The following is a 14,543-nucleotide window of genomic DNA, read 5'->3' on the forward strand; positions in this document are numbered from 1 at the left end:
TTATTAAATTAAATAATCATAAAAGTAATTCATAAATTTGCAACAATTATCTTAATTTTGTTAAATGTCCATAACAAATATATGAATTTAAAAAATAAATTATATATTTAAAAATTTGCTACAATTAAAAATAATAATTAATTTATATTTATTAAAAAAATAATTTTTACAAAGAATTTTAAAAATATTATTATTATATTAGAATATAATAAAAATAAAAATAAAAAAATTAATTAATATTGTATAATACACTAATAAATTAAAAAAATATTTATAATATTAGTAGATAGTAATATAATTATTAAAATAATAATCTTGTTTCGAAAGAAGCATAAATGAAAAATGACGCGAGGAAAGGGAGGGTACTTAAGTTCATATTTTTATGCTATATTAAAGTTGAGTCAGAGCTTTTTAATCAACACCATCGTCATCGGGAAGGAAAGGGCAGGGCTGCTCTGGCTCTGGGCTCTGGCTCTGGCTCTGGCGTCTTCTCCTTTTGCTTCTCGCTATCTTTCGCTGCCGCCGCTGCTGCTGCTCTCCGTCATTTATTTTATATATATTGAGGAGATCTCCTTCTTCCGGAGATTGATTACTTTCACTTTTCTATGTCTAAGCCCATCTCCTCTGCCAAACCCAACAAGCGCTCTAATCCCCCCTATTCCTCCTCCGCCGCCGAAGCCTCCAATTTCTCGGCCATGAAAAAGGCCAAGTCACACGCTGTCGCGTGCTCACACGATCCCAACAAGAACAGCCATCACCAGATTCCTCATCCTCATGTCCGCTCTGCCGAGCCCTCCATGATCGAAGACGATCCCACCGACGGCTCCCCTCCCCCTACCGCTTTTGGTCGCTCCGCTATCGCTGCTGCCGCTGGAGGAGTCACCGCTAATTTGTCTCGGAAGAAGGCAACGCCTCCCCAGCCTACTAAAAAACTTGTAATTAAGCTCGTTAAAGGTTCGATTTTTTTTTTTTTTTTTGTCTTGCAATTTCTCTTTCCAATTTCGCAATGGATATAGACGGCACTACTTCTGGGAAAAGATTCGGCTTCTGGTTTTCCGTTTCTTACCGTTTGTCCGTTGCTCAAATTCGTGTAGACTACTAGGGTTTTTATGTTTTGACCTGGCTGTTTTAGATTAAAACGTCTGTGAATTTGGTAGATTGCAATTTTATCGTTGTTTGTGATGTGTGGAGATCTGGGATTTTGTCTCTTTCCAAGAACCGCAACTTTTGCTTCTAATTGCGTCAAGTAGATAAACATGAGAGAATTTATTAATTTTCTTCCAGTTCAGTTCCACTGATCTATGTATTCAAAATATAAGTCATCTAATTCACAGTACTGTAGTGTTTTTTCAATCAATACGCAGTGTGGGTGTGGTGTTCTAGATGAGAATTGGTCGGTTATTGGAAGAAGCTATCAGTGTAGGTTTCTTAATCTGGCCATAAAAGATGAACATAGCTTTTTGAAAGGCATGACGTACTTCTGCCTTCATGTATCAGCTGAAAGGTTGTGAACATTTTCCATGATGCAGTTCCTTAGATATGAGGGAAAAACTTGTTCTAGAAATTTCAAGGAGGGTCACCATGCATACGATAATGTGTACTTGGAGAAACAGTTTACAAAATGCAACTCAGTCTTCTTTAACATGAAGGATAGTTACGAAAATGGAATAATGAAATAGGAAGCTGAAAGCCCTGCATGCTTTTTTGTTATCTGTGTAGTGCATGCTCGCCTATGACAGTTGTGAAGAGCTGGTGTAAAAAACTTCACTAAACCAACCTTTTGTGAAGTTATATTTAGATGTTATATTTTCTTTGAAAAGTGTCATTTGAAGTGTTATGATTAACATAAAACAAGTGTTCCTTTATAATAGATCTGTTAATTTGTGTAAAGCTAAACCAACCTTGCCAAGTAATTTTGAGGAAAATAGATGGACAAAACTCAAGTCTGCTATTCGTGCTATTTTTTTGAAGAAACCTGATCCATGTGACTTGGAGAAACTCTATCAGGTAATGCGGCTGAAGACTTTAAGCTTGTATTTTGTTATTATTGTACTATGTGCTGATTAGGTGATGTTTGACACTAAGGTTGTCAATGACCTTTGCCTGCATAAAATGGGTGGAAGTCTTTATCAACGAATTGAAAAGGAGTGTGAATCCTACATATCTGATTCAATAGAATCTTTGGTTGGCCAGAGCGAAGATCTGGTAGCGTTCTTGTCACTTGTTGAGAAGTGCTGGCAAGATTTTTGTGACCAAATGTTGATGATTCGGGGTATAGCATTATATCTTGATAGAACATATGTAAAGCAAACACCAAACGTGTGCTCATTGTGGGACATGGGGTTGCAGCTTTTCTGTAAACATCTTTCCCTTTCTTCAGAAGTGGAGCGCAAAACTGTCTTTGGCCTTCTGAAAATGATTGAGAATGAGAGGTAGTCTACATTTATTGTCGCCCCACATTTGATTAGTTACACTATATACAAAAATTGTTTTGGACTTTAGCTAATGTGGTGACGCTTTTCTCTTGGCAGTTAAAACTTCCATAATTAAGCATGTCATATGACTCTTATCTGCAAAGTTGTTGTACGCCATTGTCATTATCTTTATGTAACATTTTACTATGCTGTATTGTAATAGGACACAAGATTTGTTTCTAGTATGTAAGATTTATGTAATACTAATAACATTATTTTGGCGGTTACTGTAGACTAGGTGAAGCCGTTGATAGGACACTTCTTAATCATATTTTTAAGATGTTCACTGCGCTGGGAATTTACCAAGAAAGCTTTGAGAAAGAATTCCTTGAAGGTACATCTGAATTTTATGGAGCTGAAGGAGTTGAATATATGCAACAGGCAGATGTACCTGACTATCTGAGGCATGTAGAGGTGTGTGATTTCGATTTAATATTTTAGGTTATCATCATGCTTATAAAAACATTTAATCTTTTGTGCATCACCAAGATTCCAACTTTGCCTAGCATGGATTCCTTGGTGATTTTGTTATCCCTTCACTTTTTGATGTAATTATGATATATCTCATTCGTCAGATGAGGTTACAAGAAGAAAATGAGAGGTGTTTACTCTACTTGGATGCAAGCACAAGAAAGCGCCTGGTAGCCACTGCTGAAAGGCAACTTCTTGAGCGGCATTTATCTGCAATTTTGGATAAGGTAGTTATAGTAAAATTTCAGTTCTATTTGCCACCTACCCTAGCTGGATTTTATGTGTGTGATCTCTTATAATATTCTAATCCACTTATGCAGGGTTTCATGATGCTGATGGATGGAAAGCGCATTGAAGACTTACAAAGAATTCATATGCTCTTTTCAAGAGTCAATGCCCTTGAGACTTTAAGGCAATCACTTAGTCAGTACATCAAAAAAACAGGCCACAGTATTGTTATGGATGAAGAAAAAGACAAAGATATGCTGTCCAGCTTATTAGAATTTAAAGTAAATTTTGATAGAATATGGGATGAAAGCTTTTTAAAAATCGAAGCATTTAGCAATACCATCAAGGATGCATTTGAGCATCTCATCAATATTCGCCAGGTACAATTCACTACTTCAGATGATATCTTAATTTCCTGAGTGTATCTTAGTAACTTAGGAGTTTTAAAAGAGAGAAATTCATCTTGAAATATATTGACTATATGTGATCTTGTGAATTGAGAGACTCATCTCTGTTGCCCCATCAAGATTTCTTTACGGATTAGTAAATAACAATCAACTAGTGTCTGGAACTGTCCAGATAATCAAATACTAGCATACATGCATTTTTTTATTTTCATTGATTACTAACAATTTGGCATGGTAATGTTTTTTCAACTTATTTCTGGATGTGGATGACTGATCCCCTTCAAGATTGATTGGGATGTGAAAAAATTAAAATTCTCAAAAGGGACCTCTCTTTAAAACCTTAGTTAATTTTGAATTGAGAGAAAAAGAAGCATATCTCTATGGAATCACTAACCTCACAAAAATTGGACATTCCCCCAGCTTGTAGGGGCAAGGGAGGTTGGAAAGGTTGGGAAGAAATTCATACTTTTTTCACTCACAGCTTAGTTTATGATTTGACTTAATAGTTGTAAAATACATAGCAACTTGAAAATCACAGTTTTCTGAATATGTAACCAGTTAAAGTGATGTATTATTATTATCTTTCCCAGAACCGCCCTGCTGAACTGATTGCCAAGTTTCTGGATGAGAAGCTTCGTGCTGGAAATAAGGGTACCTCAGAGGAGGAATTGGAGGGTACACTTGACAAAGTGCTTGTTTTGTTCAGATTTATACAGGTATATACATAGATAAGACAATAAACTGTAAGGACTGACAATGGCTTGTATTTTCTTTGTGAGTTAATCTTGTCATTCTGAATTTCAGCTGGTTAAAATTTGTATCTCCCCCACTTGTAGGCAAAAGATGTGTTTGAAGCATTTTATAAGAAAGATCTTGCTAAAAGGCTGTTATTGGGGAAAAGTGCATCTATTGATGCTGAGAAGTCAATGATTGCTAAGGTTTTTCTTCTTTGTTCTTTTTTTTTTTTTTTTGTGAATCTTTGAAAGCATATAATAAGCAACAAACTGGAAATATATTACTGCAGTTAAAAACTGAGTGTGGCAGTCAATTTACTAACAAACTCGAAGGAATGTTCAAGGTTAGTATTTGTTCTTCTCTTCCATTCTATGTTTTTTTTCCTCTCAGAAGCTTCATTTCATTCAATATCATGAAATTTGTTCAACTACATTCATTTTCCCGGAAGATTATTATGAGAGCTTAATGGAAGATTGAGAAGTTCATCATCCGTTGCAATTCACTGAAAACCATAGGATTCAGTTGGTTTTAAATGGTAGTTAAAGCTAAGTAAGTCCTGAATTTGTAAATGATGTAAACTTGGAACTAACGGAACTTGCAGCTAGTTTATGGTTCATGCATGCCTAATAGAAGCAAATAGGAGCAGCTAGCTTGTTAAATCTAGAAAATGGTTTTCACTTCCTCATTTGGGACAAGTTCACAAAAGTTCATTCTTTCTCCTTGCCAATCCATGCCTGAATTTTCATTTCAAGGTTACTTTTGATTAATTTGAAATATATTGATAAATCCATCTGCAAGACACTGGTTGATAAGATAAAAACTGATATCCATCCTGCTGTTTGGCCGATACGTGTACAATCTTCTGTCGTACTTCTAGTGAAATTTTAAATTAATTAATTTATTTGTGATCTCATTGGAAAATTCTACGACAGGACATTGAACTGTCAAAAGAGATTAATGAATCTTTCAAGCAATCATCCCAAGCAAAAGACATTGAACAAAACTTCCTTCTGGTATTGAGATGAGTGTGCATGTTTTAACAACTGGGTACGTTTGGTCTACTCCACCTTTATTGTTTTCACGTCTCCAGAGAATTTTCAGCCAAATGAGTACATGCCTGCTCAAATTGCTGTAGGTATTGGCCAACCTATCCTCCCATGGATGTTCGGTTACCCCATGAACTCAATGTGTATCAGGTCTGCATACAGGATATTTGTAATTAAATTTGATGCAGGACATAATCTTGTAATAAAAAATGGATGTCATGTTCTGTGTGATATTCTTTATTGGCCTCCAGGATATTTTCAAGGAGTTTTACCTAAGCAAATACAGTGGAAGGCGACTAATGTGGCAAAATTCGTTGGGCCATTGTGTGCTGAAAGCAGACTTTGCAAAAGGTAAAAAGGAGCTGGCGGTGTCATTATTCCAGGTTTGCCTTGTTGACTATGCATGCTTTTTGGCATTAGTATCTCCCACTTCATTATTTCGATAGCCGGGACCGTCCTAACTTAAACATTTTTATTCTTCATCTCCTTAAGACTGTTGTGTTAATGCTGTTCAATGATGTACAAAAGCTCAGGTTTCAAGATATCAAAGAATCTACAGGTGTAGAGGTTAAAGAGCTGAGGAGGACTTTGCAATCCCTTGCATGTGGCAAATTCCGTGTCCTTCAGAAGGCAAGTGCCCATTCCTCGGCTGACTGAAAAAGATGAAAATCTCAATTAAATGATGTGCTTGCCCTTGTAGATTCCAAAAGGCAGAGATGTGGAAGATGATGACTTGTTTGTTTTTAATGATCAATTCACTGCACCACTTTATCGTATAAAGGTTGGATTCAGTGTCATCCTATATACATCTCAGTTGTCAAAGTTCTAATTGGGACAATTAGAAATTATGGCTGTGAGATAATTTGTTGGGTAACCAAACACCTGAACCATACTATGAACAGGTAAATGCAATTCAGATGAAGGAAACCGTAGAGGAAAATGCCAGTACCACGGAGAGGGTATTCCAAGACCGACAATATCAGGTCAGTTACCCTGTTGGATGTTGTGGAGATATCGGTTCTCTACTTTTTTTACAGTGAAACTTAATGTGGTGCTTGGTGGGATGCTGATACAGGTGGACGCTGCAATTGTCTGCATAATGAAGACAAGGAAAATACTGAGTCACACTTTATTAATTACAGAACTCTTTCAGCAGGTAACTGAAATGCATTTATTGTGGTGGTTTGGAAAGGAAGTGTTGCGGGAAGGAAATGTGCACGATGAATTGCTGGAAGCTATTATTGTAGTGTATGTGTATAGAAATGCATTCGATATTTACATATTTGATGGTATGGTACACAGCTCAAGTTTCCTATAAAACCAGCAGACCTAAAGAAAAGGATTGAGAGCCTAATAGACCGTGAGTACCTGGAGCGCGACAAGGGTAACCCGCAAGTATACAACTATCTGGCATGAGAAGGGTGGTGTGGGTCAGTCGTAACAAGAAGTTCAAGTAAGTGCAAGAAGTTTGCATGGGAAAGAGGAGGAGGAAGCTGGCTGGCATAGGCTTTGGTTTTGTGTACAGAAGGAAGGAAGGAAGTCCCTCAACAGCTGGTGGTTTGTGTTTTTAATGTATTATTTGGTGTAGCTGTAAAGACTCCTTATTACCCTCGCATTCTCTCTGTTGTTATACATACATACATACATGCATGCCTGCCTGTCCGCATAGTGAAACACAACTATAGCGCCTATAGGGGAAATGAATGAAGGAAGGCTCTTGCTCTTGCTCTCGCTCGCGCCGTGTCTGTTGGTTAAGTTTTTTAGTAGGAAAGGAAAGGAAAGGATTCCCCACTCTTATTATTATGATTATATCCCAGGCCCGCCAAGCATAAGCATGATGGGTGGGTGCTGTGAGAGAGACCTGGACTGGACATATAGAGTAGCACGTACGTACCACCACCTGCACTACGGTGAGTCCTTGTGACGGAATTTGAATGTTGGTTGGGCAGCGAGCAGCATCCGATCCATTGCAGCCTGCAATTCTGGTGAATCCTTGTGACGGAATTTGAATGTTGGTTGGGCAGCAAGCAGCATCCGATCCATTGCAGCCTGCAATTCTGCGTTCTCTTCCTGCACGGCCTTCACCTTCCTCTTCATGGCCCGGCACCCTTCAAGGGACTTCAACGCCTGCCCCCACAGGGCCTTGTTCCGCTCCTTTAGCCACGATACCTCCTCCTCCAGCTGAGGCTGCGGTGGAGGAGGAGGAGGAGGAGGATTCACTTTCCGCAGCAAGGCCTCGTTCTGCTGCCTGAGGTCGCCAAGAAGCTCCTCCATTCCGTGCAGTTCTTGCACCTTCCTCGACAGCTCCGCGGCCATAATCTCCTTTTCTTTCCCCAAGCTGCTGCACATGGCCTCGAGGCTTTGCTGCGCCGCCAGGCTTGCACTCAGCTCTCTCCTCATGGCGGCTTGATCAACAGGATCATCGTCATTGCCCTGCAGCCCCAGTGCGAGACGGATTCTGCTTCTGACGTGATCCGCTATGCTCACCATTGTGGCCGCTCTCACTCTCAGTCTCAGACTTGCTTTGCCCCTGTGCTTTCCCTCTTTGTCGCACGCCCCTTTCTGATCCTCCACTAGCTTCAACAGTAGCTTTATACTTGCTGCCACCCCTGCGTGCACCAAGTACAATCATTGATTAATGATTGGTTGGGTTGCATCATTAAATTTGAATTAATATATATATATGTGTGTGTGTGTGTGTGTGTTTGTATAGCACAGATAGTTTAGTTTAAAAGGTGAATGAGCGAGGAAGATTGTGTTTGTAGGGGTGATGGGGGTGTTGTGGCGGACGTTGTTGATTAGGCGAGTAGAGTTACGGCCTACGTACCTTCCATGGCAAAATCAACGTATGGGTGCCCATCTGCTGTTGAGGGTGGTGGTGGTGGCGATGATGAATCCTGAGAGACACTGACTGTGACTGAGCCTGAGTCTGAGTCCGAGTCCGAGTGGCGGTTCATATTGATGACTACGTACGTAACAAGAGCCGAAGAGTTAAGTTGGATCAAAATTGGAACAGAAGTGGTACTAGCTAGCTAGTACTGTCCGTCTGTATGTAATGAAGAAGAATGCGTGCAGTCTAAGTTCAAGAATGAATGAATGTAGGAGGGATTCGCGAGCAAACTTTGGACCTTGTGACCGACCCACCAACCCACTTTGTGCGTGTGTATATATATATATAGAGAGAGAGAGAGAGAGAGAAAGAAGAAGAAGAAAGAGTTGGAGATGAAAATGGCATATATATATATGTATTATTATTAAATAATAATTGATGAGTGATGCATAGAAGAGGGGCGGCGGGGGCGACACTGGATGACTCTCCTATATCCCTCCATCGATCAATTTATATTCCTTATTCTTTGGGTAAAATTAAAACATAACGTCACGGCTTTTACTTTGCTGCTATTTATTTATTGAATGGAGTGAGTACTAATGATCAATGAGATATCCGGCGGCAAGCAACGTGTATATAATATATATAATACATATAACAGGATAAGACTAATCTAATCCATTCTCGGTCTCTCATCCACTCTTTCAACTAATTTACTGCTTGTTCCGTGCCAGATCCATCCATCCATCTTTGGCTATTGAATCACTTGGCAGGCGGGGTGACAACACATATACCATTTTAATTTAATTCATCGTTCGGAATATGTGGGAGGGATGACACAGAGACAGATGCATCGATCATCAATTCATAGATTCATAAATCGCAATAATATTGCTATTATTATATCGATGCATATAACTTAACAAACACAGTGGTCGGTCGGCCGGCCGCCCGGTTTGATATATTTATCTATGTATACACATATGGCATTGGCGACCACCCACTCATAACCAATAATTCACGTTTATTCAACACTATATATATTGTCTCGAATTATTTTTTAGACCGCTATTTGAAGAAAATAAAAGGGGAAGAAGAGGAATGACAAAGCAATGAGGAAGACGATTCTGGAATTTTCTGTATTGTAAATTAGGGGTTGAGAAATATATATATGGAGATGAATAGAACCAAAAAACTAATTTCCAACTGCAAGTAGCTACTAATATGTATACACTTGTCAATGTGGTCCTCGTCATCCTTTATCATCTTCCAACACCCCCTCCTCAAGCTGAGCAGGCGAAGCAACTAAGTTCAGCTTGCAGAGAAAGAAGTTTAAAACAGCAGAAGGGACAGATTTTGTAAAAACATCTGCCAATTGTTGAGAAGATGGAACGAAATTGAGACTGATGACTCCTGCAGCATGATGATCGCGAATGAAATGGCAATCAATATCAATATGCTTCATGCGCTCATGATGGACCAGATTTTGCACCATCTTCAGCGCAGATTGTTGTCACAGAAAAGGGACACGGGCTGAGGGATAGAAATCTAAAAATCACGTAAGATGTAGGTGATCCATAAAATTTCTGAAACAGTCGCAGCCAAGGCACGATACTCGGCCTCAGTGGAGGAGCGGGATACAGTTGACTGTTTCTTTGTCTTCCAGGAAATTAAGGAGGAACCAAGAAATATACCGAACCCCGTAAGAGATTTGCGAGAGTCCAAGCAACACCCCCAATCGGCATCAACAAACGCAGTGAGGGTAATTTCAGATTGAGAAGGAAAGAAGAGCTTAAGATGACTGGAACCCCGAAGATAGCGAAGGACATGTTGCGCAGTCCTCCAATGCTGAGTGGTTGTGCATGACATAAACTGGGAAAGCTGTTGAACGGCGAAGCAGAGATGCCGAGTCATGGTAAGGTATAATAGGCGACCAACAACACGGCAATACAATGTAGGCTTGTCGAAAGCAACGCCATCATGTTGGAACTTGCAGCCGGAGGCCAATGGAGTAGCACAAGGAGATGCATTGCTGAGACCTGCGTCATGTCTGCACTAAACCTATATTGTGAGACAAGGAAACCAGAGGAAGATGATTCAATCTGAATACCAAGAAAATAACCTGCACTGCCAACATCTTTAATTGTGAACTCCCTATCAAGGTATGCCTTGACACAAAGAATGGTTGGAAGATCAGTCCTTGTCAGCAAAACATCATCCATATAAACCAGAAGGGCAGTGTAGGTGGAGCCAGATGCCATAAAGAAGAAGCAGGTGTCATGTGTAGATTTCTGAAAGCCAAAATGAAGAAGTTTGCCTGAAAGCTCTTTGTACCATTGACGAGGTGCCTGTCGCAGACCATAAATTGATTTTTGTAGCTTGCATACAAGGCCGGAGGGAACTTGGCTGCCTGATGGGGGGACCATATACAACTCTACTTCAAGGAGGCCATGAAGGAAGGCATTATTCACATCGAGTTGATGGACTGGCCAGCCTTTGGCAGCAGCAACGGCCAGCAGGAGACGCACAGTGACAAGTTTGGCCACTGGAGCATATGATTCTGTAAAGTCACGCCCCAACATTTGGAGAAAACCTTTGGCAACCAGACGTGCCATATATTTGTGGATTGAACCATCAACATTTCTTTTGATGCGAAAGATCCACTTGCAGGCAATTGGTGTGGTGCCGGAAGGTAAAACAGTCAACTCCCATGTGCTATTGGATTCCAAGGCTTGTAATTCAGCAGCGACAACAGCCCTCCAATAAGGATCCTTCATAGCCTGTGCAAACGATACTGGTTCCTGCTCACAGATAGTACATGCATAATGCCATAAATGTGCCGAATGGGTAGAAAGAATGTAGTCCTTGTGCCAAACTGGCTTGCAGCGGGGGCGGTGAGGTCTAGGAGGTTCAGTGGGAGGGCACGCAGGTACAGTTGGAGTACCAATAAAGGGAGGAGCAGGAGAAGGCACATGAGGGAACTCACGTATAGAAGATGGAGCAGTAGTATGAGTAAGAGGAAGGTCTGCAGCGGCTGGATAGGTGGCTGTGACAGGAGGAATGGGGGGAACATAGCTACAACTGGTTGAGAGGAAGAGCAGGATGAGCGTGTTGGTTATGGAAAGATATTTTCATAAAAGTGGACATCTCTAGAGACAAAAACTTTGTTACTCATAAGGTCAAACAACTTAAACCCCTTTTGGCCAGATGGATAACCAGGAACAAGCATTTTTTGGATCTGGAATCTAACTTAGTGCGATGTGGATTCATGTCAACACAGTAGCATAGACATCCGAAGGTGTGAATATGAGAGAGAGTAGGGAATCGGTTATGAAGCTTTTGAAATGGTGAGCACCAACCCAAATGGCAGAAGGTAGTCTGTTAAGGATGTGTGTGGCCATAAACAAGGCTTCCCCCCAAAAAAGGTGTGGCAATTCAGCCTGAAATAGGAGAGCTCAGGTTATTTGAAAAAGGTGTTTGTGTTTAATTTCGGCTCGGCCATTTTGTTGAGGGCTACAGGGACAGGAGCGTTGGTGGTTTATACCATGCTGGTGGAATAATTTGTAGCACTGTTTGTTAACAAACTCACTACCATTATCTGATCGAATGGTTTTTACAGTTATGCCATATTGGTTTTTGATATTAAGTATAAAGTGTTCTATGACAAGGCATATTTGTTGTTTAGTTGGAAGAAGAACAATCCAAGTAACACGGGAGTAATCATCGACTAAGGTGAGAAAGTAATGACAACCTGTCAATGAGGCAAGTTTGTATGGTCCCCAAAGATCAATATGTAAGAGATCAAAACAAGCATTAGATTTGGAAGTACTTTTATAAAATGGCAACCAGTGTTGTTTAGCTCGGTGACAAGCATCACATGGATTACAAGCATCAATGGTAGGTAAGGACATATGTCTCAAGGTTTCAGAAGAGCTGTGTCCCATCCGTCGATGCCACAGCCAGGCTTTAGGGATGTCAGCAGTGGTGGCTGCCACTGGCACAGATAAGGTGGCTTTATTTGAGATAGGAGTATCAGTCTGGAAAGTATATAGATTATCGGTACGGTGTCCAATTCCAAGAATGTGGTTAGAAGTCAAGTCCTGCAGAAGACACACAGAGGGCATAAAGGTGAGCTTGCAGGAAAAGTTATCTACTAAAAGACTTACAGAGATGAGATTGAACTTGAAGGAGGGAATGTGATAAACGTTGTGCAGGGTAAGCTTGGAGGATATAACTACAGAACCAGAATGGGTGGCTGTGTGGTACGTACCATTGGGTAAGAATATTTTGGGCTTGATGGTGACAGGTTGCAAAGAGGTGAAGAGATTGGCATCAACACAAATATGGCAAGATGCACCACTATCTATCAAGGAGCCAAGAAGAAGTATCTAAAGCAGCAATGCTAGAACAGATGTTACCTGCAAATTCGATGGCCAGGTTGGTGAACTCAACAGGGGTGTCTGGTGTCTTTCCAAGAAGCTTTTGCAATTCTGATCGAACCAGAGCTCCAATGTTTTGCATTTCCTTATACCAGGATGGGACTCTATGGAGCTTAAAGCAAGTATCCTTGATATGACCTCTTCGTTTGCAGTACTCACATGTGACATTTCTTTTGTCCTGCACTTGCCTCTTCTTGTCTCCAAATATTTTATTGAGGGCAATTTTTTTTACTTCAGTTGCATTTACGTTCTGATTGGCAAACTCCATTGCCGAAATCTGCAGCTCCTTCTGTTTTTCCACTTGCAAAAGGATAGCGTAGGCGCGACTCATGGTTGGCAGGGGTCCCTGAGAAGAATTTGTCCCCTAAGGCTTTCGTAAGCATCATTCAGACCAGTGAGGAATTGAATCAATTGGTCCCTATCCAGTTTTGCAGCATTGCGTTTATTGACATCATAAGAGCATTTACCACATGAGCAGCCAGTTGGAGGATCAATGGCTGTTAGTTCATCCCATAGTTTCTGCAGTTTGGTGTAATAGGCAGAAATTGTATCTCCTCCTTGAGATGATGCAGTAATACTCTTCTGCAACTGAAAAATGAGGGAAAAGTTGTATTGGCCAAACTTTTATGTCAAATTATCCCAAAGTTCCTTAGCTGTTGGCGCGAATACAAAGGCATCTTGAAGATCTGGAGCTATTGAGTTTCTGATCTAAGCTCTAACCATGGCATCGGATAGTTCGAGACCAAGTGATGTAGTTATTGCCATTCAAAGGAATGGAGGACAGAGAAAAGCTGGGATGATCTCCAGATTGTAGCAACAAGGCCTTGGGAAGGAAAGTGGCCAAAGTTCCAGAGATGTTTCGATTCTCTGGTTTTGAAGAAGTATCCATGAGCAATTAACAGGTAGGGAATACCTCTGATACCATGAAGAAAATAAAAGGGGAAGAAGAGGAATGGCAGAGCAACGAGGAATACAGATTCTGGAATTTTCTGTGTATTGTAAATTAGGGGTTGAGAAATATATACATGGAGATGAATAGAACCAAAAAACTAATTTACAATAAACTCTGACAGATTTCTAACCAACTGCAAGTAGCTACTAATATGTATACACTTGTCAATGTGGTCCTTGTTATCCTTTATCATCTTCCAACACTATTCCGATTGAATCAACTGAAAACCCTAAAGGTTTTTCGATTTTTCAAAAGAGGATTCGAAATCGCATCTGGTTTAATATGAAACAACGATGATCTAAATGAAATAAACATTAGAGAAACGAAATCAACAAAAATGAAAATTGAATTTAGAAAAGCAATACCCGGCTGGAGTGAAATAATAGACTACACAAAGTGCTTAAAGAAGTAGAACCAGAACTAGAACTAGAATTCAATCAAAGAAACTGGAATGGAATTTTTCAAGAAATTAATCGACAAAGTAATGCGAAAATAATAATAATAATAATAATAATAATAATAATAAAGAAATAAAATCCCGGATGTGTGATCGGATAATGATCTATTTTGCACTCGGCGGCGGCTGTTTTTATACATGCGGGAGTCGTGGGCAGATAGCCATGAATTTACAATCTCAACACTTCCAATTTAAATATATATTTATTTATTTTAACTTTTAAAGTTTGTTTTGGATAAATTTTAGATTGTCTAAATAGTGCCAACAAGATGGTAACTAGTTTCTAAAATGCTTTTAACTTTTTATCGATCAAAAAATTAATTATAGTGTTTGATAATAAATTTGGTTAATTTTTAAAAAATTATTATAATCAAAAGCGTTTTTATCTTAATTATATTTATTTTATACTCTTTAAAATCTAAGTTTTTTTTTTTTTTAATTTTTTACTATTTGGACTATGTATTTTTTAAAAAAATATATATTTTTTTATTCTTATAAAATATC

General features: G+C 39.5%; 2 protein-coding genes across 3 annotated transcripts; one reads left to right on the forward strand and one right to left on the reverse strand.

The window, feature by feature from the left end:
- Positions 1 to 387: 387 nt before the first annotated feature.
- LOC127253425 (cullin-4-like) lies at positions 388 to 7,088 on the forward strand. Its single transcript, XM_051278015.1, is given in 18 exon segments — positions 388 to 954; positions 1,892 to 2,007; positions 2,086 to 2,432; positions 2,708 to 2,888; positions 3,050 to 3,172; positions 3,266 to 3,553; positions 4,171 to 4,296; positions 4,417 to 4,518; positions 4,605 to 4,658; positions 5,248 to 5,304; positions 5,307 to 5,362; positions 5,451 to 5,511; positions 5,613 to 5,744; positions 5,854 to 5,991; positions 6,062 to 6,142; positions 6,264 to 6,344; positions 6,437 to 6,517; positions 6,664 to 7,088. Coding segments are annotated over 18 exon segments (2,487 nt in total). The 5' UTR covers positions 388 to 605; the 3' UTR covers positions 6,778 to 7,088.
- LOC127253423 (uncharacterized) lies at positions 6,835 to 14,183 on the reverse strand. 2 transcript variants are annotated; one of them, XM_051278013.1, is made up of 4 exons: positions 13,098 to 14,183; positions 12,610 to 12,976; positions 8,189 to 8,326; positions 6,835 to 7,970 (listed from the first exon to the last, which is right to left on the reverse strand). In XM_051278013.1, the coding sequence occupies exons 2-4, from the start codon at positions 12,959 to 12,961 to the stop codon at positions 7,267 to 7,269; spliced, it is 1,194 nt and encodes a 397-aa protein (XP_051133970.1). In that variant the 5' UTR covers positions 12,962 to 12,976; positions 13,098 to 14,183; the 3' UTR covers positions 6,835 to 7,266. The 2 variants fall into 2 exon arrangements, with proteins under 2 accessions (XP_051133970.1, XP_051133971.1); XM_051278014.1 differs by lacking the exon at positions 8,189 to 8,326 and having other exon boundaries at positions 12,610 to 14,182.
- Positions 14,184 to 14,543: the final 360 nt, after the last annotated feature.

Source organism: Andrographis paniculata, unplaced genomic scaffold (assembly GCF_009805555.1).
Source record: "Andrographis paniculata isolate CXL003 unplaced genomic scaffold, ASM980555v1 Contig50END, whole genome shotgun sequence".
Classification (NCBI taxonomy): Eukaryota; Viridiplantae; Streptophyta; class Magnoliopsida; order Lamiales; family Acanthaceae; genus Andrographis; species Andrographis paniculata.

What these genes read in the sequence shown, in the direction of transcription:
- LOC127253423 (XM_051278013.1), bottom strand. Translation starts at nt 12,961, where the DNA reads ATGAGTCGCGCCTACGCTATCCTTTTGCAAGTGGAAAAACAGAAGGAG. An exon ending in CCTGGCCATCGAATTTGCAG is followed by an intron (nt 8,327 to 12,609) that starts GTAACATCTGTT and finishes TTACGTACGTAG; the next exon opens with TCATCAATATGAACCGCCAC. An exon ending in CGTTGATTTTGCCATGGAAG is followed by an intron (nt 7,971 to 8,188) that starts GTACGTAGGCCG and finishes TGGTGCACGCAG; the next exon opens with GGGTGGCAGCAAGTATAAAG.